The 26,472-nt window shown below is 39.4% G+C and overlaps 1 protein-coding gene across 3 annotated transcripts in view; it reads left to right on the top strand.

Annotated features, from left to right (window-relative positions):
- The first annotated feature begins 18,664 nt into the window (after positions 1–18,664).
- LOC148020111 (protein LAZ1-like) overlaps positions 18,665–26,472 on the top strand; it is a 33,219-nt gene continuing 25,411 nt past the window's right edge. The window contains exons 1-3 of one of the 3 annotated variants that reach the window (XM_087700384.1): positions 18,666–19,220; positions 19,474–19,662; positions 19,855–19,911. In XM_087700384.1, the coding sequence (XP_087556510.1) occupies positions 19,477–19,662; positions 19,855–19,911 (243 nt within the window). In that variant the 5' untranslated portion in view covers positions 18,666–19,220; positions 19,474–19,476. Of the gene's footprint in view, positions 19,221–19,473; positions 19,663–19,854; positions 19,912–26,472 lie in introns of all 3 variants that reach the window. The other 2 variants (XM_087700385.1, XM_087700386.1) reach the window with 2 other exon arrangements.

Here is a 26,472-nt window from a genome sequence, read left to right as displayed (position 1 = left end):
CATGATTCGACTTTTGGGTGATAGACCCATTGAGTCTTCATGGGTTGAGCATCTTTTCGCTCGCTCTAGTTTTTACCTTACTAGCTGTCACTTTCTAAAGCATGTCCTTGAAAATGGCATACATAAGATGCTGAAAGGTAGCAAGTGCATTAGTTAACCCAAATGGCATGATTATATATATAGGTAAAAATATCCCATTTCATTGCGAATGTCATTTTATGCTTGTCATCTAGATGCGCTTGCACTTGGTTATAGCCAGAGAAGCCATCTAGGAAACTATAGACTTCCTTCCCTGCCACTCTCTCAAGCACATGCTCAGTGTATGGTAATGGATAATTGTCTCTCTTTGTCGCTACATTGACCTTTTTGTAATTCATGCACACTCGAATCTTCCCATTCTTCTTCATGACAATTACTATCGCTAATATCCAGTCCATGTGCTCAATCTCATAAAAGCATCCAACATTCAACAGCCTATCTATTTTCTTTTTCACAGCATAAGCATGCTTTGGATTCATTGCATTACGGTTTTTGTTTGACTGGTGTTGCATTGGGGGTCATAGGAATGTTGTGAGTCATAATACTTGAATTGATTCCTTTTAGCTCTTCTAAGGAGCAAGAAAATACATCTATATACACTCGTAAGAGATTAATGAGATTGGCCTCCTCCTACTTAGTTAAGTCATCGGTGGCTGTATACACGAGTCAAGGCTTCTCCCCTTTCCTTGTGGTAAGTTGACTTCTGTAACTTTAGTGGGTCCTTCAATGGGTTCACTAACCTATCCTACTCATTTGGCTCCTAGTAACACCACTATGCACTCACCCTTCTTATACTTAGTGAAGCACTTGGGTAAGTCATGCAGTTTCTTTTGTCATTTAGCTTCTAAGGACTTGGACTATTTCCTTCTCTCTTCCTTGAGCCTCTTACGCCTTAGATGGATCTGGAGATCCCCTTTGGTGCATTTGGTCTTAGGTGGCCATGGGATTTCTAGATCACTCTCAAAGCTAACTTTTGACTCAAAGTTAAACTCACAACCTTCACTAGAAGAAGGAGTTTCCCTTGGTGGTCGTAGCTTCGAGACTAATTCCACTTTAAGAAATGGTGTGGTGTCTAATTGAACTAATCTAGCTCGCTCATAGTCCACTATGTCCAGGTGCTCTAACCAGGTACGATCACAATTTACCTTGATGATTGAACTAATCCACCTCACGCTAGTCATAACATATCAATCAATCAAACAAGCATTAGAGAAAAATAGCTCTCTTATTTGGATTCACTTCATTTAGTAGAATCTCTTCACTAAGCTCTAGTTCTTTATTGAGGTAACAACCCCTTTACCATGGTTATTCCTAACTCTTCTAGAATTGAGACCTTCCAACTCTATATTGTGATGCACATATATGTGATCACATTCCTTCCCTAGCCAAAGGAGGCATTTACTTGCATAGGGCCCCTCTACACTCCTTGCTAAACCTCAATGATTGAGCATCATCATATTGGGCTTTTATTTAACCATTTAGCTCTTTCACCAAGTGACAAGGAAGTAAAGTTTTGAATAATCATGGTTACATTTCTTATACGAATTACAACTCACAAAATGAAATTTTGCAATGAAGTACATATGGGGGGTTGTGAACCATCCTCAATAAAAAGAATATACATTGGAGTCTTGTAGTCCCCCCAAAGAAGATTACTTTTTACCATGTATTTAGAGTTTGCTCTTATCTACTCAATCACTGTTCCATCTGTCTCGTACTCTATGGTCTCAACTTCTTCCTCACTTTCCTTACCATTGGAATAACAGTCCATACACATCATCCAAATCCTCATACTCATACTATTCATTATTCCCATGGTTCCCGTTCATAAGACTTTTCTCACCCACAATGAGGGCCCAATTGTACAAAAAATTTAGGTCATGTACCTTAGTCCATTGCCACTCTGAATTCTCTATGAGGTCCTTAAGAGGTTTACAGTTTGTAGCTAGGTTACCAGCTAGCTCTCTCATCAAATACTCAAGAATTCTATGGAGTTCAAGTTTATTAGTTGGTACATGGTAGGTGATGGGTGTTGGTCAACTGATGGAACTCTTGGCCATCATGCAAAGAGGTGCTGATGATGTAGCATTATTCTTGGGTAACTCAAAATCTGTGACTCCATTGGGTTTACTAGCTACTTCTACAGCTTGCCTATAGTCATCCTCATCATATGAGAATGGCAAGTCAATGGTTGCCAATACATGCATCCAATCATGCCCATCCTCAGGGCAAGGAATATACTTAGTTAAGGGTCCATATTCATACTTTCCTTGTGAGTCACCCTTTAGTATTGCAGAGATAGCATCAAAGTCAACTGGTGAGATTTTTCAAGTGTCCATCTCTACTCGAACAACTTCTGTTCTATTGCCCTAGAATATTAGGCCATTACCCCAAGCCTCTATCACTCGAGCATTTCTCATCCATGGCCTACCCTAATAGAATGTCGTAGTCCACTCCCTTCATGAGTATGAAGTTGACTGAGAATTGGATTTCTACTATCTTTAGAGACCAATCTTTTAGCACTCCGAATGGTCTGATTTTCATTCCATTCGCTAGTGTAACATTAAATTGTGCAACTTGCAAAACTACATGGCTAAGCACACTAACTCTTGCTCTTGTGTCCACAACTCATTTCCATGTGGCATCACCTAATGCAACAATAGGTAAGACTATGTGCATTTCTGTGCTCTCCCAAAAGGCATTCACTTGTAGAGATTTACACAATGGGTTTAGGGTTAAGCTCGGTATATGTCTCTCTGCATCATCATCCAGTAAGTCGATCTCTCCATGTCCATCGGGTCTTTCTACCCACTACTTCAACACTTGCCATAGCATGGGATTTTGCCTAAGCAATTCGCTTAATGGCAAGGATATAGAAGTTGATATCAGTGTAGTGAGCAAATTGCCAACCTTTTCCTTTTCCTCTAACTCAAGGCCTTTCTACCAATACTCTTGGATAGTTTATCTATATGTGGCACCTAGATTCTACTTGTGTGGTGCTATGTGGAGTGTTGATGTGCCTCTTGATCTCAAGCGCATAGCGGAGACTAGTGGACTCATGCTAGAGAGCCCATTAATCTCATTCTCCATGACAAGCTCTACATCTTGCAAGTGCGCTTGAGCTTCTTTTACCCATTCTTTGACTTTGTCCACAACTTCTAATTGGTGTTTTGGGTTGGGGTCCAAACTTAGTACTTCCCTTTTCCACTATCTTAGGGGCAAATGTTTCCACCTCTTCATCCATAACCTATTTCTCTTTGGTCAGTGTGGTGACACTATCAGTTTTAAGTGTTATCTTGGTGTCCACCCCCTTCCTTCTCCTCCTTCAGCTCTTCTTTCCATCAAATGTTACATCTAAGTTGCTAGGTCTAGGTAATGAGATACCGATCTACTTCATTTGATCTTGGATCATGATGTTTAGTGGGATTGGTGTGGCCTCATCATCAATCATTTTGATAAAAATTCCAAGTGGTATCGAGATGGCACAATTGCCATACTAGTGGAGGGTTTCCATCTAAGCTAATCAACATCGTACAAATGTGTAACTTTGCACTTAGACATCTCAAGTCATCCTTGTCCATGTTTACTTGTTCCTTTTCAGGGAAATAAGATGAAATGTGCCTTGGATGTCCACAAGTCCAACATGCTAGTGGCTCTTGGTTCGGGCCCCCTCCTAGACCTCTACTGCTCCCCTACCTAAAGCCGTAATGAGCACCAGTCTAAAGTCCATCAATATAGGATTATCCTCCTTGTCATAGAAGACATAGGGGTTCACATATGTTTTGTCCTCCAATGGCTCCTCTAGAAAGTATATCGGAGCATCGCTCACAATGGATGGGTCACTATGGGTCTAGGTGGCCTAGGGATTCCTGTGGGGTTAATGTTAATCCTAGGGCTAGTTGTCTTTGAATCATTGGGTGCTATTCCAAATTTGGGTTGCCTATTCCCTAGATAATAGGGTTGTGGGTATGGAGCTTTCTTGGCAATCGGTAACTCATCATGTCACAAGGCCGTGATCTAAGGTTGGGACATTTAGCTGGAAGATGGTTCCCACCACAATGCACACATTGCATGTGGGGTCGCACTAGCCTTCTCAACATCTCTTGTAGCTTGGTCAATTGTAACTTCAAGTCAACTATCTCTTGGTTTTGGTCGATGTTTTTTCCCTTGTCTTGTAGATATAGTGAGCTTACCATTGAATCCGATCGTTGCAGTTCTCTTCCTCGAGTCCTTTGATGACTCCACAATTCAAGGAGCTAGCTCAAGCAAGCTCCATCTCCATGCTCCAACCTCCAACCTCTATAGCCATGCTCTCAAGAAAATAGAAGAGAAGAAGGAGAAGAGGAGAAGAGGAGAAGAAGAGCTTCTCCACAGTCCCTCACTCTCACACACACACTCTCCCTCTCCCACACTCCCTCTCTCATGCACAAGAAAGAAGGAAGAACAAGAACAAGAAGAGAGCTAGTTTGCACACACCAAGAATGAGTTATCCATTAACTTTTTGGCTTTTATACATGCCCTTCTCCCCTTGGGCACCCAACCCATTTCTATGACCAGTCATTCAATCTTGGTCCTCTTTTCTACTCTTTTCCTATTCTTCCCTATTCTCATTGCTCCTTTACATGCATCTTTTTATTTATAACTTGCACACAGGAGGGAGCCTGACGCTCTTTTACAAAGGACTAAATTGTGCTTTATCTCTTGTGTGCTATGTTCTTGATATTAAAATTTCTCCCACACTTCTTAGTCTTCTTTTTTCTGTCTAGTTGTCTTCTTATGCTCCTTCTTAAGCCTTCTTTGTGCCTTTTTTTGTTTCCAGGGTTAACAAAAAGTCAAGAAAAATATTATGAAATTCTAATGTTGTGATTGGGGAAGTCATGGAAACTAGCATGAACATGATTAGCTAGTCATTGTTTTGTAGCTAGTTGTAGCTAGTCATTGTTTTGTGTGAGCATGAAAAGATGGATTGTTGGGGGTTAAAGGCCACATGTGCCTAGCCACCTACATTTCTTGTGTACTTACTACCCACACACCTGTACATTGCATGTGGTAGTTGCCCATCACTATCATCCTTCTTTTTTATTATTCACTATGGAATAATAAAGGGAGGCAAGTCACACATTATGACTATTGGAGTTCCCATATACTGGTCTTACTCTTTTGAGTTTAAACCTCCATAGCTATAGCTTTTGCTTCCATTTGTTATCTTTTCACTATGTCCTCCTCACCATTTCAACTAGAATCAAAGCAAGCTGTTGAGGGGCTTCAACCATTTTACACCAACTCAGAAAAGAGAGCTTCAACAACTGAGCTTCAAAGCCATATCTTCATTCGTTTGAGGTACCCATCAGCTCTCTACCTTCTCTAGCTTCTTTCTTAGCTCTAGGAGGACTTCAAACCATTGCCAAGTGACCTTTGAAGGTCAAGAGCAATAGGACCGGCCCTAGACCCTAGTACAATAGCCCAAAAATTGTGGTGCAATTTTAAGTGGCTTCCTTACATTAATTACATCAGCCTCTTGCTTTTAACAATCCTCTTGCTCGTTTCTCAATTATTGGGCATTACTCCCAGTAGCATATTGGACTCCATCTTGGGCATTATTCAGGGTAGAGATGATAAGACATTGATTGATAATTATGGAAAGAAATATTGTTCATAGTTTGGGGCAACAAACTTTTTGATGTTTTATGCCTCTTTGATGCTTGTTCACTTTTTTTTTTGTTGAAATGATGTATTTATACTTTGGGATGCTCTACGGATCGATTAGAGCTCATTTTTCTCAACCACCATCATTGGAAGATTTATTACTATCATAAACAATTGACAATAAGCATATTTATTGAATATCAATGAAATATGTGTTTTTATGCCACTCGAGAATGCTCTTGGATCATATGTTTGCATACCACTATTGGTTGTGCTAGATATACTCTTCTTTGACCTTTGAGCTTTGGTTTTAAGCTCCTTTACATTCATATTTTAGAGAGGTTGCACCGGTCTCACGATCTTCTATTTACAAGCTTGGATGTTCATGTCATTCATATTTGGCTAGATGTATTATTTAGTATCATTGGGATTTCAGATGTACTTGGTTACCCCTTGCTTGGGATGCGTATGTCTTTGACACTTTTGGCTTCTTGACAGTATTTGGTACTTGGAGTTGCATGCTCATTCTTGGATGCTACTAGTTGCATTATAAGTCATGTTGCTATCCAAACTTCCTTGGCAGTGGGAGCATCTTATATTGAACATTTGCCTACATTTGACATATCCTTTACTATAGTTTTTATGGAAAGTTTCGTTGAAATTTAGTTTTGAGCTATATTACAACAATTAAACACTTGTTTCAAGAACTCTAATGCTTCTACTTTGTGGATAGCAATGTGTTGATTTGTTATCCTCCTATTACATATATTTTGAATCAGTTTAGGGGCTATTATACTAATATTATAATAGTCCATTCTCTCTTATTTTGCAATCATAATGATGGATACATCTAGTGCTTCTAGGGATAGTGCCATCCTATAGCATTGATAAATTGGATGGCAATAACTTTAACTATTAAAAGACCTAGATATGGCAAGTTTTGGTGCAAAAGAACTAGGTCAAGCCATAGAAATGCAAAGGCATAAAGCCACAATATATAGATATTGGTGTTTGGGAGGAGCTTGATGAGTTATGCAAGTTCACTATCATTTTGTCTCTGTCTAAGCAAGTATACTTTAATGTCATTGAGACTATTGGTAGTGAACGGCAATTATGGGAGAAAACATGTGATCTTTATGATAAGCAAAGCCTTGCTTCATAGTTGTATTGGCTCAAGAAGCTTGTGGACCTTCATGTGAAGGAAAGCACTCCTATGTCCACTCATTTGAATGAGTTTCACTCTATTTGCAGCCAACTTATATGATGATAATATTAAATCTAAGTCTATGGTTTTGATTGTCACTCTTCTTGAGTCATGGGATACATTCCTACTGGCATTAGCACTAATACTCTTGAGGATGAGATGTGGATGGAACTTTATTCATTGAGGAATTGAACATGAAGAATGTTAATGCAGCATGTGCCTCTCATGCTCTTACAGTTAGAGATGCAAATAATACTAGAGACGGTTTTGATCGCCATGGTAGAGACTCACAATAGAATAGATCTAAGTCTAGATCTTGGGGGCATGTTTGCATTAAATCCCATGGTCCTAAGTCTTCTCTTACATGCTATTATTTTGGGCAGCAAGGTTATATATAGCCACAATGCTATAAGATGCACCAATATAGGGGCGATAAAGGCAAAGGAAAAGTGTAGGATAGTGCTAAGTCATCTAATGGCCATTGCATCACTAAATCCACTATCCCAAATTGAGGAGACTAATACATTGGATCATAGTTCAAATGATTATGTATTGGCTACTTCTTCACTTGATGGCAAGTAGTTGTCATCATTTTCTTGATGTTAGTTACTTGGTTCAAGGGCTTCATTTCATGCGACTATGCATCAAAGTTGATTCTATACTTACCATACTATTCCTGGTTTACTATGCCTAGGGAATGATAATGTGTGTGATATTGTTGGCATTGCTAAGTATATTTACAATTTTCTATGTTCTACATTATGTATGTCATATCCTAGCTTTGACAAAAAGCCTCATCTCTATTGGATAGTTGGATGATGTTGGTTATCATGTTTCTTTTGGTGATTCTATATGGAAAATCACTTGTGGTAATCTCATTTTTGATAGAGATGCCAAAATTATAAGTCTTTATCCTTTGCTTGTTTTGATAATGTATTTGCAATTACGGATCTCCCTCATGCATCTCTATGGCATCATTGCCTTGGGTAAGTGTCACTCAAAGGAATGAAATTCTTGACTCGTTTGTAGTATTTCCCACCCCTGGACTATTCATGTTTTGATTCTTATATTGCAAATAGTCATCGAATACTTATAAGAAGTCTAGCTTGGGTTGGTTGATCTTGGTCCATACATCATAAGTCAGGATATTATAATCCAAAAATTTGTCAATGAGAGCATCAATGATGAGCTCTCACTTGGTTTCCACCACAATTTGGCTTGGACCAATAGTGTGTACATGTGCTACCATAGATCTATTTGCTTCACTAGTTCTAGTGATAAAGAAATAAACAAATCAACAAACAACGAAATCAATGCAAACGATGGCCATGAATTTGATTTTTGCATGTTGAGTTTTGTATATTTTGAGTTTTGAGCATCCATTCCTTCAATGCACATCCAACCAAACAATTATGACGAGCATAATGTATTTTCAATCCGTAATAGTGTCATACAATTTGTTCAAGTAAGACAAGTTTGAATTTTGAGTTTCATACGTTGTGTTTTGCATGTTGTGTTTTCAATTTTAAGTTTTTTGAGTTTTTTTCACTTTTATTTCTTCAAGATATACACAATCAGTCACCCATAACAAGTGAGACACATTTATAATATTGACACATAGATTGTTCAAGTAAAAAGAGTTGAGTATTTGAGTTTTGCATTTTTGTGTTTTTGTGTTGTTTTTGTTTTAATGCACACACAACCCAATAAGCATGACATGCATGATGTTTGCTTCAATCCATAATAATGTCACATGGTTTGTTTAAACAATAAGAGTTTGAGTTTGAGTTTTGCATCTTGCCTTTTTGCATTTTTGCATCTTTTTTTTTAAGTTTTATTATAATTTTGAGGTTAAGCTTTGTGATTTTTTCTAGACTTTCAAATCCGGTATTTTGAATCTTAATCCAATGAACGAGTTTCTCCCAATTCAACCTTCTTATACTCATAACATGTGTTTTGGAGTATGTAAGTCGTAAGTATGGAAGATATATATCCCGTCCATCACATCCATACTTAAGCGGACAAGCCTCCTATTCCATCACATGGTAGAAGTATGAGAACCTTGGTGGTTGCACTGTCCTTTTATGGAACCAATATGTTGGGCTAAATGCATAACACTCACGGGACATTAGACGAACTTCTATTCTTTTAGAAGTTGCAACTCGCTTTGGTGACAATCTCTCACCTTGTCTTCTCAACACTCTACTCTAACTAACCATGCACCCTTCTCACTATCCCAAGAAAGCAAGGACACAATACTAGTTCAAGGTGTAGTGCTCATCTATCTTACCTTCTTACATTGTAGTCCAAAATCTTGAAAGCTCAAAGATGGTTCCACAACCCAAGCAATATGATCCGCTGCCATCGCTCCTTGGCATCCACCACCAAGCATACCAACAATAAAGAAGCTAATAGCGAGGAAGAAAAAGAGGAAGAAGGCAATGCAGAGCTTTAACTTCCCTTAGTCCCTCGCTCAACACACCTCTCACTCATTGTCAACAATGGAGGTAAGATGACAGAATAGAAGAAGTGGATGGAAAGCTTTAATAGTTGCACTAACAAAGCTCCTATAGTATGGATACACCAAAAGGGTAAATACAATTGAGACCTTCTACCCTTGTATAGACCAAGATTTGGGTTAGGCATCTCGTTTGCCTTTTAGGATTTATGCTCCACTTTACATTTTAGGGTTTGCACCTCTTTTGCATCTTAGGTTTTCCACAATTGTGAATTAGGGTTTGCACCCTCAATCGGGCATCCTATCCCCTTTTGAGATATAGACTGGTCCTTCCATAAAGCATGATTTTATCATAGCCTAATTAGACTCAGCCTACCTTATTCTGATTACAAATACGCATCCCACACAACTATTCTGGGTGCAACAAATACAACTATGGGTAATAAATACAATTTGTATAGGAGAGGCTTAGATCTCACAAAATAATATGATGGTGGTAATGACATGTCCATGAATTAGTAAAAAGAATACAAGTGCCCAAAAATAATATCCTTCCAAAAATAAACCTACCACTACATATATGTGGAGATAACAAAGAATAAGGGTACTAGCATTTTTTATGCCTACATAACTCCCTTGTTTTCTTTTCTCTCTCAACCATCTTACACTTTGTAGACTCTACCTTGCATCCCACCATTGCTTCCCTCTCATTATTGTGGCTTTTGACATTAATCTCTCCTAAGAGCCAAGGTTTAAGCAAGTTATATCCATTTAGCTTGTGCAAACTCTCATCAAAATGATTGCCAACATAGTAAGAAAGTGATTGGAGCAGCAAAGGTACTACTGTCTTTGAAGAGGCATGCCAACTCCAAGGAGATTCGAGATCCTTTCTCAATAAGAAAACCCAAGAGACATGGAAGATGCAACCCAAGCAGTGCAATACTCTCTTGGAGGCTGATAATCAAGCATGGTTTGCATTTTGCTACTCTCTCTCTCAAAGGAAAGGGCTAATATACTGCATTACCCATATCCAAGTAGCCAACACCTTGGTTATAATCCCAAGCAGCATGGCACATACAACTTCCCCAACATCCCCAATGTGCATGCCACAAATCTAGAAAAGACATATGTGTTCAAGACCTATGAACTACATGAGATGTTTTCTATCTTCATTAAGAACTTCAGCAACTCCTTAGTCAAACTTTCATCGCCACCTATAATAATTTGCAATTGCTCATAAGGATGTTGAAGTAGAGAGTGACATTAATGCCAAAATTGATCATGCAATAACACATATTGTTAACCCTCATACAGGAAAAGGCTTTTAAAGGCAAGTTAGAAGACTAAAGGGTGGCAGCATAGTCTAATTTTTAATGAATCATGATCAATTCTAGGAGAGCTTAACATGTTAATTTAGGCACCACTCATCTATAAAATCCTCTTAGAATATTTCCAATTTATTACTTATGGTTTAAGAACATCCTTTATATATGTAGATATAAAAAGAGAGTGGCTCACATTGTGGAAATTGTAAATCTAGAGGACCCACAATTGATGAGAAGGTTGCGGGTAACCTTTAGTCAACTTTACCTAAACCATGTCCACAAAAGCCAAACTACATATGCAAAAGGAAAAAGAAGCAATCACAAGCCTAGTGGAAAAGAGTAACCCTAACCTTGATGTATTTGATCTATAGAGTAACATTGGATAGAGAGCTCGTTATTGTGTGTGCCAACTTTGAGTCTCTGCTCTTCTACCCTCTTGTCTATCTTCTTATTATGTACCATTTCCTTAGAGAAAAAGAGAGAGTGAGAGTATGAGCTCGAGTGAGAGACTGGTGAGAGTGAAGCTCATCTTCACCTAATGTTTCCCGTCTCTTCTTTGAGTCTTTTCTCTTCTACCCTCTTGTCTATCTTCTTGTTATCTACCATTTCCTTAGAGAGGGAGAGAGAGTGTGAGCGTGAGCTTGAGTGAGAGATTAGTGAGAGTGAAGCTCATCTTCACCTAATGTTTCTCGTCTCTTCTTCCCCTCTCATTTCCATAGCTCAGAGGGTAAGGAGTTGAGTGACAGGCAGTGAATGAGATAGATTGAGAGAGAGTGTGTGTATATGCGAGACTATTGGGAGAATATCTTCATCCTTTGCTGCTACTGCTACTCCTCCTCCTTCTCCTCATCCTTCTTTGTCTTCTATTAATATTGGAGCTATGTGGGGTTGATACAAAAGAGTAGATGGATCATGAGGCCATCAAGAGACCTTCGATATGCATTCAGACTACAATGTGCCAAATGTAAGTGGATGAGTCTTCTACATGCTGTAAGTCTTTTGATTTCTTGCTTACATGAGGAGCACGAGAGGAAACTAAATGGTTTGAAACTAAAGTATGAACTAACTAAGTGAAATATACTTGAGATGATAGTGTGTTGAACTCTTGAATTAATAAGAGTCTCCATTCAATGTCCCAATTGTTGAGCTCAACTTGAGCCTAACACATTCAATATGTGACATATTGTAATTCTCTAATAAAATTGTTGAGAAATCTTGATTGATAGGATAACCAACTAAACTTCTCATAAACATGGAGAAGCTTTGATGCACACGTAGTTGCACTAAATTCGTCATGATATGTAGTCAAGGGGTGAATCTAAGAAAGTTCTTGATATGAAAGGTGAGCTAAAGGAGTGGTTGTGAATAGGTACAATATATTAAAGTGGGCCAAGGTAGTGAATCTACAAAGGTATTTAACATTTGGTGGGCCAAAAGGGAGAATCTAGAAAAGGCAGATATAAAATTTGCTTGCCAAAATGGCAAAATGCTCATCAATGCTTATTCACAAAAAAAGGCATCCCTCCACAAAATTGCTCCTTGAACATAGATTTTACATGCTTATTCACAAAAAAAGGCATCCCTCCACAAAATTGCTCCTTGAACATAGATTTTACTTTGAGCAACGTTGGTTGACCAATTGAATATACACCTAGTATACATCATTAAAAATGCTATTGTGTGGAGCAAGGCAAGTTTGTCCCTATCTTTTATGCACTTTCAATGTGCATTATCTATTATGTCAAGATAAAGAATGCTTTCACTTGGCTTCAATCCACTCACATGCACTTGTTGATTTTTCTTTTGCTTATGGGACTACATTGCCTTGTTTCTATGTGCTAGAGGTCACGCATATGTTTTCAAGGTCCTATTTTCGTTCCTTGTTATGATAGAAATGTATTTGATTTTAGCAATTTTGGGACACCTATGCCCCCTTCCAACTCACTAGAAGCTATTTGCTCCTAAGAAAAAGCCCTCCACCCACTCTGACCTTGCTCTTTGCCTCGTAAGAAGTTGGAGAAGAGCCTTTCAACTTGGGACCATGTTGCTCTATTGAAGTTGAGTACCATTGCAAGAAATGTGGTAGCAGAGGCAATCATAACTTTGATCACCACCACCTCACCTAAGAAAAACAATTGCCTACCACTCCAACAGTCTACCTTCTTACTATCTCATTGCAAAGCTTGATTTAAAGTAATCAATGTGGAAGTGTTATCTCATTTTGAGATTTGATTCAAAGTTATCAATGGGTTTGTAGCTAATGTGGAAGTCATTACAACTGCATTGGCAATAGTTATCATTTCAATCTATTCCTAGGTGGAGCCAACCGATTGTTTCAAGTGTTTAGTATTGCCCAAGTGTGCAACAAGTTTTACTCATGCAACCTCAATTCCAAGTAAAGTAACATTCTCTGCCTTTCTTGAGCAAAAGATGGAACTAATGTAGAATTCACTGCATTATGTTGAAAGAGGAAGGAAACTCAAACCAATCATTTGTAAATGGAAAGGTTGATCCGACCTATTGATACGTATAATGTCTTGCACTACTTGTTTGAGTAGACATTAGACTACAATTGGAAGACTAGAATAGGCAACCCATGATATGTGTCATTTAAAAATTAGAAAAGGTGATTAAACTCATAAATGGCAATTCTTATTATCCCAATATGTGGGTGACCTAACAAGGACTTGAATATATGAGCTTCTTGATTCCATACATAGATTATAATGTTAGCCATTCAAATGATTGCAACAACATACCAACTATTGAACTTAGCACTACATGGTTGTGTTGTAGATAATGAACAAGATTTGGTCAAAGAAATCATGTTTGGGAATATGCCCATGTGTAGCCATGCAAATGAGCAACCACTTTATTTACTTTCCTTGACAACATCTATCTAATGTCCTCTTTGCCAAACCCATTAGGGAGCGGTAGAAATCACATGTTATATGAAGGAAACACAACCCAACCAATGAGTGTTAGCCAAGGAAAGCATGGAAAATATACAATTTGTTGAAAATCAAGAGTAGACCCTTTGGGTGATAGTCATGCTACCTTAGATGATACACCAGCCACTTTTATAGACATTCCTTGATAGCAAGCATTGCATGCATGAAAAGAAGGAACCATGCAAAAAAAATCGGTTCACTCACCACAAGCTGCAAGAAAGTATTATAGGTCTAGTTTTGATTCATTGATGCAGGCTTACTTTGTCTACACTTGCTTGCATGTTAAGGCAATGACCCTTAATGTTAAAATACTCACCTTTCCAAGCATCTTCATTGTTGCATTGAAAGACAAAGTGCGATACATTCTTGTTTGCAAACTCAAGAAATGCATGCATCCTCTATTTTCATGACTATTCCACTGAACAAAGCTGTTAAAAGTGTAAAGCTCTCACACAAATGGAAGTGAGGCTTGTATGCTCCCCCTAATTCTATTTACTCACATAGGCCAACTAAGCTATGATGATTGATTGGATGTGAACGGTAGTACTATTAATATGATGGAAAACATGAAATTGATATGACAAATTCTACCTTGTTTTGTGCAAAATAGCAATGTTGTCATTGTTGATATTAAATGAAAAGTTATCTATGACCATTATGACATGAGTAGCCTATTAAGATCACTTGTTACCATGAAAGCACTTTTGCACCTTGTCTACAACATTGTACATTTGTGAAAATGTGGAAGTCAACTCCATGTTCTAATCACATAAAAATTTTATAACACATTGCATATGATGCGGAAGATGCCATTCGGTGCATAAGAGGAACAATGCATAGGACTTAAAGATGTTTTGCTTCATAAGTTGTAGATTTTCCAACAAGAAGTGGACAATCATGACTCCATCATCAATGTTGCATTATGTGTGGCCTATGGTCCCCACTGGGGTTGTTTAAAGATGAGCGTTGCAAGAAATTATGCCTCCCAATGTATTTCTCAAGAGAACCATAGATATACCACACATATCTAAAAAACATTATCAAATTTGTGTAAAATGGGAAGTGAATACGGAAGATTGATGGTTTGCATCAAACATTTAAAAACATATTCTTCAAGAAAATGGAAGCCCTTGTTTAGAAAGCAATCCAATCAATTTGGGTTTGCTTATGCAAGGGCCAATTACAAGATGTTATCCTCCATGCCAAGGATGTCTAACATAAAGTGTTTGCTTCAAGCAATGTGAAACTTTGCAACTTTGATGCACTATGCAATTCTACCACAACTATAAACAATATCTCAAGAATAATATTTTAGCAATGTTGCATAGACTAGGCTCACTAACACTCTTTGTGACATACGAAGCCAGCAACAAAATTTTTGGAATATGTAAATCTTACTGTTTCTATGGTTGATGATGGAAAAAGATATCCTGTGACCCTGTAACAACAATTGAATCACCTTTAGCATTAGTAATAGCTTATACATTCAACATAACCATCCACTCAACTTTGCATATCCCTCTTATAATGCAAAAATTGGATGTCCTCATCACCTATAAGGGCAAACTCACACTGTAAGAACCAACAACTAATTATCATTGACGAGGTTCCTTTAGTTGGGCAAAAGATGCAAACAATTAATATTAGTTGCCTTTATCAAATAAAATGAAACATCAATGAGCATTCCAAAAGTATCAATGTAAATTTTTGTGGGAATGCATGCCAAGTAAGCCCAACAAAAAACACATGGATTTTCAACACCAAAACGAGCCCACAATGTTAGTGTGCATGAATTTTGGGGAAGAGAAAACTAGGTTCGAAGAGCTCACAAAAGTAATGGACCAATCCAACCTTGCTTTTATATTAATGCCAAACAAAATAAGGGTGAAAACACTTAACCAACAAGATATAGCCCCTCTTAACATGAAGCATTGTTGGCCACTGCCTTCAATCTCAAAAATCCCACATCTCTTATACATAAGCCAAATGAAAGACACACACAAGATATAACCCTTCTTAACATGAAGCATTGTTGGCCATTGCCTTCAACCTCAAAAATCCCACATCTCTTGTACATAAGCCAAATGAAATACACACACAACAAGTTAGTCTTGGGGAGCAATGAGGGCACACCTCAAGTCACCCCAAGTAATCAATGTAAATGACTAGTGTGAAAGGGCATGTAACAAGACAATAAAAAGTCCTCATGACCCTAAGTAAATAGGAGGCCTGCACTACACCCTCAACCTAAAATATTCCATTCTAATTGAATTACCAGGGGGTGCTTGGCATATTAGAACAAGTGAGAAGTGCAAAGCTAATGACACCCAATACTACACGCTAAAGTTTTAGACCTCTTGGATACCCATACTAAAGGTGACTAAAGAGTTTTCAATTGCCCATAACAACAACAACAAGAATGTGATGTCCCAAACATAGTTGTCTGTCTAGCAAGCAATGAAAGTATGATCCATAGGGCTCAATGATTTACAATATTGGTAGTTGTCTTCAGCCCCACACAAGTAAATGCACATGACCTAATCTACACAACTCTCTTTAAAGTCATAGAACCCTTTCTTGCTAGTACCGTTAGAAAAGAAGCATGTTAACATCGACATATATGTCCTCCATACAAAGTGGGAACTCGTGCAATATCACATTAAACCACAAAGTGAGCATATTGTTATCACATCTCTAAACACTGACAATGTCACAACTCACATGAAATACATAATAACCGATGAAAACTTTCTCAAAGCCAACATTATTTGTGTGAAATTAACCCACATGACTAAAGCGTTTACTAAACTTCATTTGCAATTAATGAAGCAAAGGTCATAAGCTAATAATCCATCGTTTAAGGGCAATTCACATGCATGCCAATTAGCAAAGTAGTAACAAAAGATATTGAAATACTTGCATGTACTATGGACACATTTCATGTTTGGTGGGAAAAAATGAGACTTGACAACAACAACAAATATGAATGTTGATACAATCCACTCTACTTGAGAACAATAAGTGTGGCACAAGCCTTCTCCGCTTACCATACACACCAAATAGTCGCTTCACTCATAATAATTTATGGGACCTATCAAGATCATATATATACAAGTCTCCCCATAGCCAATCTCAAGACATCTAGAATATCTTGCCTTTTTTTGACCATTTCATTCTTCGCTTTGTTCTCTACATCTCCCACAACATTTCCAATAAAATCGAGGTAGGCTTATTGACCATTTTCTTTCCTAACCAATCAAAGCAAAGGCAAGTTCTTAAAAAATGCACCCTCGTTTTTAGGGCAAGAAAAATTTCAAATTCATATTTTAGAGTTCTAGGGCAGTACAAAATACACTAAAATGCCATTGTTTGTGAGTATTCTCTCTCTCTCTCTCTCTCTCTCTCTCTCTCTCTCTCTCTCTCTCTCTCTCTCTCTCTCAATGTTTGGTTATTACGTTCTCATAAACATTTACTATAATTCATATCTAATCCTCTCCTTTAGAAAGCTTCCTAATATAAGTCTATTTAGTTATAATGTTTCTTAGTGTGAGACTTAGTATATTTAGTTATAATGTTTTTAAGATGACGATCAATCATCCCAAGTTTCAAATTTTAGCTAATAACATCAAAACCAACATAAAAAAGTTATTTTTTTAATCTAGCTAGGTGCTCAATCTCTTCAAGCAAAAACTCTCTCATTCCTTGTTGACCTTTGCATAGGCCAATAAGTAGTAGATATGCTTCATTGGTATCAAGTTTTGTTGCTATTGGTAAATAGAACCAAATGAAATGTGACACATGGATTGACAAAACCATAGAGTATTGTTCCAAAAACACCTAAATATCCCACATCTAAACATTTAAGCCACATATTTTCATAGGCCATCCAAAACATTGGAAAAAAAACATTAACTTTTTGCACCTAAAAAAATTGGTTATGTTTTTGTGATAGGCCATTTGAAGCCCCAAGAAAAACCAAATGACATCCGTGATATTTTGTTGATTTTAGAGCTAGCGATTGTATTGCATTGGGCTCAAGGGAAGGGATCAAGGTGTGGTGCTTCCCTTCAATCACACCATGAAAGGGTTGCACTACCAAAAGCTTTAGGTTTTCTCATGCCATAACATTTCATTGCTTTGTATGAAGCCATTGATAGGTGAGGAGGCCTCTTGTTAGTGTTGCCAACCTTGCACTACCCCTTGATTTTGCTTTGAGATTAGGAGGGTTTTGAGGGGTTGAGAAAACCCATTCCCCTTGGTGCAAGCAAGTATTAGGGCCATGTCACGCCTGCTTACGATGGGGGTAGGGAGATCCCACTCCCCCATCAACACTTCATGTGCTAACTCAAATTCAGTAGCACTAACATTGCTCATTAGTTGACACTAATTGGATTGTGTTAATCTCCTCCCTCAAGCCAATTGACACCTTCTCTTTGACATGTTGACTTTTTTCCTTCACCGCGTAAGCATAGGGTGTGACCCTGAGGGCAACTCACTTTGAGGTAAAACTCTACTGCCCCTCTATGCGTAGGGCCATGACACGGGCTCTTGGTATAGTTAATTTACTGCCAAGACCCCCACTCGAATTAGGCGTGCCGCATGACACGGCCCTTCAGTGGATCAAGGAAGGTTTTGAGCGGATGAAGAAAACGTTGTCGTGATCATGATGAGTGTCACTTTCAGACGACAGGAATTGAATGCACGCAACAATAAATTAATTAAATATGTACAGTTTCGTCCCCTCGCTACGGACATGATGACGTGGTTGCCGTTCACGTCGTCTGCGGGAAAGAAAGGATGACGTGGAGATGTCCACGTCGGTCGATCCCACGCAGAGAGATGACGTGGAGGAGTCCACGTGGCGGATTGTTGTGCTGGCAGAAACGAAAAAGAAACGAATGGATGACGTGGAGCCGCAAGGCAAGAGTGCTGACGGGGAGTTGCCCATGAGCTGATGGATGACGTGGAGATGTCAACGTGGCAAAAAGGATGAAGTGGACTTGTCCACGCAAAAGGCCTGTTACCTTGCAGCTCTCTCTCTCTCTCTCTCTTTCTCCCTCTCTCTGCCTATCTGTAGTCTCGCGCTTAAAATGATTTGACCAAGAAGACATTTGTCATCGAGACGAAAGAATTTGTCATCCCGCACGCTGTCTCTTTGGCTTCCCTTCTCCAATCGTGCCTCCTCCATAGCTCAGCTCTCGCGCCTCCGAAACCCTAACCTCGCGACATAGTCGCCGTATATCGCCTCCTGCAGCAGCCGTTTCCTGACATTTCACCCCGGGAACGCTCTTACTTGCTTGACGACGTCGCGGCAGAAGATTCTGGCTGGCCATTTTTCCTTTGGACACAGGCTTGATCAGCAGAAATCCAGCTCATCAAGCCGATGATCTTCAGGGCGACTCCAAGGCCTGCTCTTAGGAAGATGACCGACATTTGATAGCTTTCAAGGTTGAATGCGTTGGCAGCAGCATATATTTCGTGCGTCGCGGACGCCTTTTGTAAAGTTTCTGGAGGATTGCTGTCATTTTGAGGCTGTTCTTCGTCATTAGTTTGGGAATTTCGGCTTGGCAGATGCTCTGTGTACGTAGAAACTTAAGGTATGGGCATCTCACAAACGAAAGAAACATTCTTTGGCGATGGACTGTTGAGGGTTTTTGATGCTAGACTGGATTTCTATCTTAAACATGGTATTTTACGGGTTATCCATTTCAGTTGCTTAGCGACTGATATTTTCTTTTGTGAGTGTGCGTCGATTATTTGCTTTATCTGGTGATATTACAAAACCTTGGCTATCGAAAAATAAACAACTATGGAGGTTTTAAGTAAGTTATTTGTGGTTTCGCTTTTCAGTTAATGCCAGGAGATATAACGGGGGTTCTGCTGGCTATTAATTTGGGCATGGTAGGGAGTCTACTAGGTTTATCATCATCTGGAGTTCACACTGCTGCCGTTATTATAGCAGGAATTTTTGTCCTTTTTGCTGTTGCTCTTTCAACTTTTCTGATATTTGAGCATCTGTCATGGTACAACAATCCAGAGGTAAGTTCTTTTTATCAAGAGTACTCTTGAACTTTTGATATTCATACAATTGCTTCTAATCATGTTGTGCATCTTCTCATTCACATGGTTAGCTTCTCTTCTGTCAGTTTATTTGACAAACAATATAGTGGTTTCTTTACTGCCTCATGTGAACATGCTGCGAAGAACTGGCTTCAATTTTTTAAATGGCAGGAGCAAAAATGGATCATTGGAGTTGTGCTAATTGTCCCCCTTTATGCAATAGAATCTGTAAGTGAATTGCATACATATTTATGGTTGGAACTGGTGTTTGATACATGCATGTACTCGTCTAGGAGCTTCCAAAACGTAGCAGACAAAATGCTTTCAATATTGTTAAAAACATAGAAATCATAAGGACTTATGTATTAACCGCAAAATCTCTATGCTACAATGTTTGGATGTTTCAAATCTTGATTTGTTTTGCTGTATGCTTTTCACTTTTATCTGCTGATACCAGCTGTACTGAATTATTGCCTTTTTGTAAAACCAATTGGATTCATCAAAGTAGCATCAGAATGCATAGTGGTAGAGATTTGTTTGATTGCTTAAGCTCTCCCAGCGAAGGACAGGCAAGCTGCCCTCAAATAGGTCAGCTTCTACTATATGGAGTCCAATATCATGCACCACCTGAAACCTTAAGTACCATACTAGCCACTCTTTGCTTACCATTTGAAGCTGAAGTGTAACCCCCAATCATGGCAAAGTTAGGATTTGTGGGAAAATCAAATGACCTACATCAAATAACTTTTTCTCATATTGTGCTTCAAAAGATCTCAAGGATTTGAGGGAGCCTATCTAACATCAAATATCATCCACCAATATAGAGGGCCGTCATTTGCGCTCTCCAAGTCCAACTCTCTCTCACTCCTCACTAGAAGCCTGAGACCTTGCAGGCATATGGCTTGAGAGTGGAGAAAAGGTTGATATTTCCCAATGGACTGCCTATGATCTCTTTGCTAGTGGTTGCCCAAAGCAAGACCGATCCAATGTTCTCCAAAGCATAGACAAGCCATTGTCCCCTTCAAGAATTCCCAATGAATATGGCATAGGCTTTATCAAAATCCAATAGGATGGCTATCCCTTGACCACTTTTTGTTGAGAGCACCCTATAGAGTCCATAAAACTAGTTATGTTGTCCAAGATGCTCCTATCTTGGTATGTATGTTGTGTACCATCACTTGCTCAACCCTTGCTAATCTTCCTCCTTTGGAGTGTAGACAAATAAACATGCTAAGATGCTAGCCAATATTGTGCTTGCTTTGAAAGTCTGTTGGAACATTTGAAAAATGAATCATCTTTGGAGAGTTTATCCTCTTTTCGGGTATTATTGCCTTTCCTGATCATGATAGGGTACTGATAACTCTTGCTTCCAAGTTATGAGTGTGAGAAAATACCAGGGTTTGGGGAGAAAACATAGTGTATGACAACGCACGACTAGCAAATGAACTCAAAGAATAGGATAGAGAGTGAATGTGGAGAACTTGATAAACTAAGTGATGCTATAGAGGTATGCAATGCAATTGGCATGTTTGAGGGGTAGAGTGGCTATCCAATTGTTGCTATCTTTGTAAGGTGGAGGGTTATAGAAAGAGAGTGTTGTCCTTTTCATGATGTCTTTGAGGTTGATGAGCATAGGAAATCAACAAAGCATAGCAACCCTCTAGATTTTGAAACAATTGAGATAGTGGCTTGAATGCAATAGCTAGGAGTAAAAGGTGTGGGAAAACAAAATTCATGTGTTTGGAGTCTGTTGGGGAGGTGTTGGGTTGGAGTAGTAGGGTGGTAGGAGGATTTGAGTTTTAGTTAGAGGAGGATGAGGAGGACTTAATGGAAGAGTCCATATCGTACTACTTCTTCCTCTTCTTTTTCTTTTGAAGCCACTAACTCCTTATAGCCCTCGTGCAAATGTCCCTTCTTACCGCAGTGAAAGTGTCGGGCCTTTGACTTCTTTTCGTCACTCCTCTTTTGAATATGCAAATGCCTCATCTTGGTCAGCTGGCACTATATTGAGATGGGAGCCTTCCTTTGAATCTCAATTATGTCTCATGTTCAAGTAGCAATGAGGACGTATACGTGAAACCGACTAGTGTCAATGATGTTTGGGCTCTCAAAGCATTGCCTACTCCATCAAACTCTTGAGGGAGCTTATAGAGCACAGTCCCCACAAGATGAGTCTTTGGAAGTGCAGATTGCATGTGCCAAATTTGATCCTATACCGGTGTAACACAAAGCAAGAAAGATTGAATAATATCTTTAGGCTCAAACTTCATCTACTTGGAGTTGGTTATAGAGGGTCAATGCATGCATGGTCGATGGAGCCTTGTACAACATTTGAAGTTTCTCCCACACCATTGAAGTTGTTTTGTAGGAGGTGACCGCTAGTAGAACCTCTTTAGAAATACATTAGAGATGAGCGGAATATGTAGAAGTATCATTGTAATCCCATGTAAGCAAAGCTTTCTCATGGTTGACACGGTCCCAATCATGTGAGAGAGGAGTGGGAGATAGGGGTTGCTCAATAGCCTGTGAAACAATGTACCATAATTGCTTCTGCACAAACCATGCGACCAATCAAACACAACCAAAAGATGAGAAAGACATGTAAATGCAGTTGACCAGCCTACACAAGTAGCCTGGAAGAGGCTAATCAACAACAGTTTGTCAAAAGTGGATGTAGTGATGGAAGTGTGGAAAATTGCTTTAATAGACTGCTGACCACAAGACAAAGGAAAGAGAAACACTGCACAAAGAACTTAGAAGCAAAGAGATGCTCGGGAAATGGAATCCATATGCCAAGATATGAGACACTATAGATCCAACATGAGTCACTGGTTGTCAAGGCACCAACATTGGCTTCCTCTCTCCACTAGGACTTGAGGAGGTGAATGACAATGACCGAGGAGGAGCTATCATGAGGACATGTATTTTTGAAACCTCACTCAACATGTGGATTAATTTTTAATCACATGATTACGTAAATGTTGCACATGTGAGGTGCAACTGGGTTTAGAGTAAATCTATGAGCTCAGGACCCGAAGAAATCATAGGATGTTAAAAGCAAAAGTTGCTATAAGCTATGCCGCACAGGTACTTGGTGGTATTTGGTTCTAGCTGTTGGCCTAGGTCATCCATTTGGCCATAAGTGCCAGTTGGTGACACTAGAGAAGTGGCGTTTAATGGTACCTAACGCCAATCTGATTGTCAAAGATGGCGTAGAGACACTTGAGAAAGGAAGTTGACTGGCCAATTTAATTATTGGCCAGTCAAATTATTTTTTAGGGCATTGAAATAATTATTAGATTAATTTTTAGTATTTAAAGATTGAAAAGTAATATTTAATTATGGAAAATGCTGAAAAAAAACCATTCGAGACGGTTGCCACTTGTCAAAAATGCCCATGCAAGACTGAAAAACGTCTTTAGAGGTTGGAGAGAGATATTTTTATAAATTCAGCCTACAAGAGAGAGGGAGGAGAGGCTGCTGGTCTGATTTGCAGCTGTTGGAGGACCTTTTGCGGCTGCCAGGGGTAGGAGAAGACCAACAATCAACAGCAGAAGATAGCATCTATAGGCTGTTGAGACAAGGCAACAGCAGTAAATGACTGATTTTTTTCAGTTCTTTGCATCTACAAGCTGTTGTGGCAGGGCAGCAGCTGCATTTAACTGATTTTTAGTCATTCTTTGCGACAAAACTCTGAAATTTCTCTCTCTACAGCTTTCCCTCTCATCTCCCAGTCATTTCTCAGCCTTGCTCCAAAGATCTCAGCATTTGGACCCTTGGAGGCTGAGAAATTTCAGATTTCTATGCTGTAAACCCTATTATGCAGCAGAAATTAGGGTTTAGCAGCAGCCTCGAGAAGCATGCCAAAAATGGGAAGCTCCAAGATTTGGATTCAATAGGGTTGAAGTTGTTTTTAAACCTATTTAAGTGGAGGGACCAACAAATAATTGAATTTGGAGCATTTTCCATCTCCATCAAAGCGGGTTAAGGCCAATAGATTGCCCGAATCAAGGGGCAAATCAGATTAAAGACTTGTTGGTGATTCATCACAACAAGGGGAGTTGGAATACCGAAAGGGATTGGAAGATTCCCATTGTAAATCAATTTCTTCTTCAATAAAGCTAAATAAATACCAAGAGGGGCACCAATTTTGGGGCCAATCGGGTGTGTATTGTCCAAGATCAGTAGGTAAGTTTGTATTTTCAGATTTGCATTTACTGTTTGTTGCTGTAATTAAGTTGTAATCAGGGATTTACCACCCATCCACGGAAGCAAGGTTGGTTTCAGGAGCTCCAACATATAGATATAAAATATGCCTCAAATAAAGGCTGTTTTCCAGGATTAATGTTGGCCAATTGGCATCATAAATTCCAAACAAACATGAAATATCCACAAGAAAAAATGCCTAAAATAACTACAATGTGTGCCCAACTCTAGAGTGGCCTGCATAGACTCACATATGAACCGATATATCCGCTAACAACCTCTCTTATATCATGGGTGATCTTGTACAATATAATGATACAATGATAAGAACCCATCAAAGTCCATACAACAATAATCACGAGAAGAGAACCATGGATATCCAGGTAGGGAGTGGCCAGCCCACCGCCAACATGCCTTAGAGAGACTTCCGTGTCAATGCCGATTGTACCAACTCCTAAAAACAGAAAAGAATCATAGCAGCTCTTGTCACTATGTCTCGCAGTAGTATACAAGACCAGCTTGTTAAATATGCCTCTAAACATATGTGACCATGGATTCCTTGGCGACTGCCAATGTGTCCCATCATGTGAGCACAAGACTAGGAGCCAATCCCGCTCTATGTTAAATAACCAGCTCATCATGAACATGGATGTGAATCCCAACTCCAAGATTTGAACTTGCTAGACTTCGATCGATGTGTCAGGGAAATCCCTCTTTGGAACTTGTGCACCTGCATTCTTGTATAGATGAGGCTCACCAGCCCCACCTTACCACCCTCTCATACTCCATCTCTAGCATTGGAGAGTCGTGAGGGATGACCGCATCACTTGTGCTAGCAATTGAGGAGGGAGGCCCCTGTAGCCGTTGTCGGCTTCACATAGCTGGAGCCTAAACTTGGACCCGGAGACGAGGTAGACTCATGGAGAGGGTTGTCATCCTTCGTCACTATCTGCTCTTGCTCTTGCCATAGAGTTGCTATTGTCTTGCAATCCTTCTGGAGGTGTCCCTTCTTGCCACAATAATAGCACTGAGACTACTTCTTGTGCCATATGGCACTCGTCTTTGAAATTGGAACATTTGAAGCACCAAGAGATCGCATCTTCATAGAAACTTAAAGTTGAACACAAGTCTCCGACATAACATTGTAGATGAGTAAAGAATATATGTATGCTGACCATTAGGAGGAGATGCCAGAGAAGCCGTGATGAGGGGGATACAAAGAAGAGGAAGAAAGACAAGGGATCTTCAAGAAGAAAAGTATGCCAAAAATACCGACTCACAAGGATTGCACGAGTTCAAAGCAAGAAAGAAAGCAGATAGAGAAAAAATCAATAGGAGCCAAAGTGTAGTGATAAGAACATGACAACCGGATGCACATGAACCCTCTTTAAAGCTGAGTAGTGTATCACAAAGTGAAAACGCAGACCAAACACAGCCAAAAACATCGTGAAACCTGTTGTCTAGCCTTCCAGAGAAGCAAAAAAGCAAAATGCAAAGGATGATCAGGAAAATGTAGACAGTAGCTGCATTAAATGCCATTGACCTGCAGAAAAACAGGTTGGTGCAGCCAGCAGACACCAATGCACTGATGTGGAAGGGTCAATAACAGGTCCCAAGCCCTGTAACAGCCCCAAAAAACTGTAAATGCACATGGCAGACTGCAAAACACTGAAAAAAGAGCACAAAAACAGGCTGAAATTAGGAGAAAATGGTTGTCTAGGCTGCACAGCAGTCGTAGCAGCAAGAACAGGTCCAAGCAGTAGACGAAAAGTCAAAATGCAGACCTGTGCCAGCATAAAACTGCAGCAGGAACAATGATCCTGAAATCTGATACCATGTTAGAACTGGATGCAGTGATGTAAGCATGGAAAATTGTTGTAATATACTGCTGAACGCAAGAGACAAAGGAAAGATAAACATTGCAAAAGAAAAGAACACCGCACAAAGGACTCAAAAGCAAAGAGATGCTCGGAAAATGGAATCCATATATCAAGATATGAGACAATAGAGATCCAACGTAAGTCTTTGGCTGTCGAGGCACCAATATCAGCTCCCTCTTGTCAGAGTGCAGCGATGCGGAAGCGTAGGACAAAGATTGAGAGAGAGTGAACATAGAGAGAAGAGAGAGAGAGAGAAAAGAAGATAGTGTAATGCAGAAAATCTGCAGTGTAGTATGCTGTATAGGAGTGCAGAAATATACACGGGTGCAGATAAAATATCTGCGTGTGTCTCCGCCTTGAGAACCTCGATCTTCGTCAGCCTGCACACTGTCAATCTTAGCAGACCAACTCTGTTAGATGTCAGATCAGAATGAAGGAGAGTGTGCCACCAATTGACTATAAATAGCCGGAAAAGAGTAGTGCCCAACACCAGGTGGGCTGCAGTAAATTCAGCCGACTGCATAAAATAATAACAAAACTGTCCGATTGCACAAACTGCTGACTGACTGCATAGTCTGCTGCCACGTGGCAACTGACGTGGCTCATGCGGTGACGTGCTCTGCTGATGTGGCACCTTTGCTGTCCGTACTACTGACGTGGATAGGGAATGACTTGCTAACACCTCTCTCCACCAAGACTTGAG

Source organism: Lygodium microphyllum, chromosome 19, assembly GCF_053477565.2.
Source record: "Lygodium microphyllum isolate KBCC chromosome 19, Lygodium_microphyllum_v1.1.10, whole genome shotgun sequence".
NCBI lineage: Eukaryota > Viridiplantae > Streptophyta > Polypodiopsida > Schizaeales > Lygodiaceae > Lygodium > Lygodium microphyllum.
The sequence above is the reverse complement of the archived record's forward strand: the minus strand, read 5'-3'. Positions and strand labels throughout refer to the sequence as shown.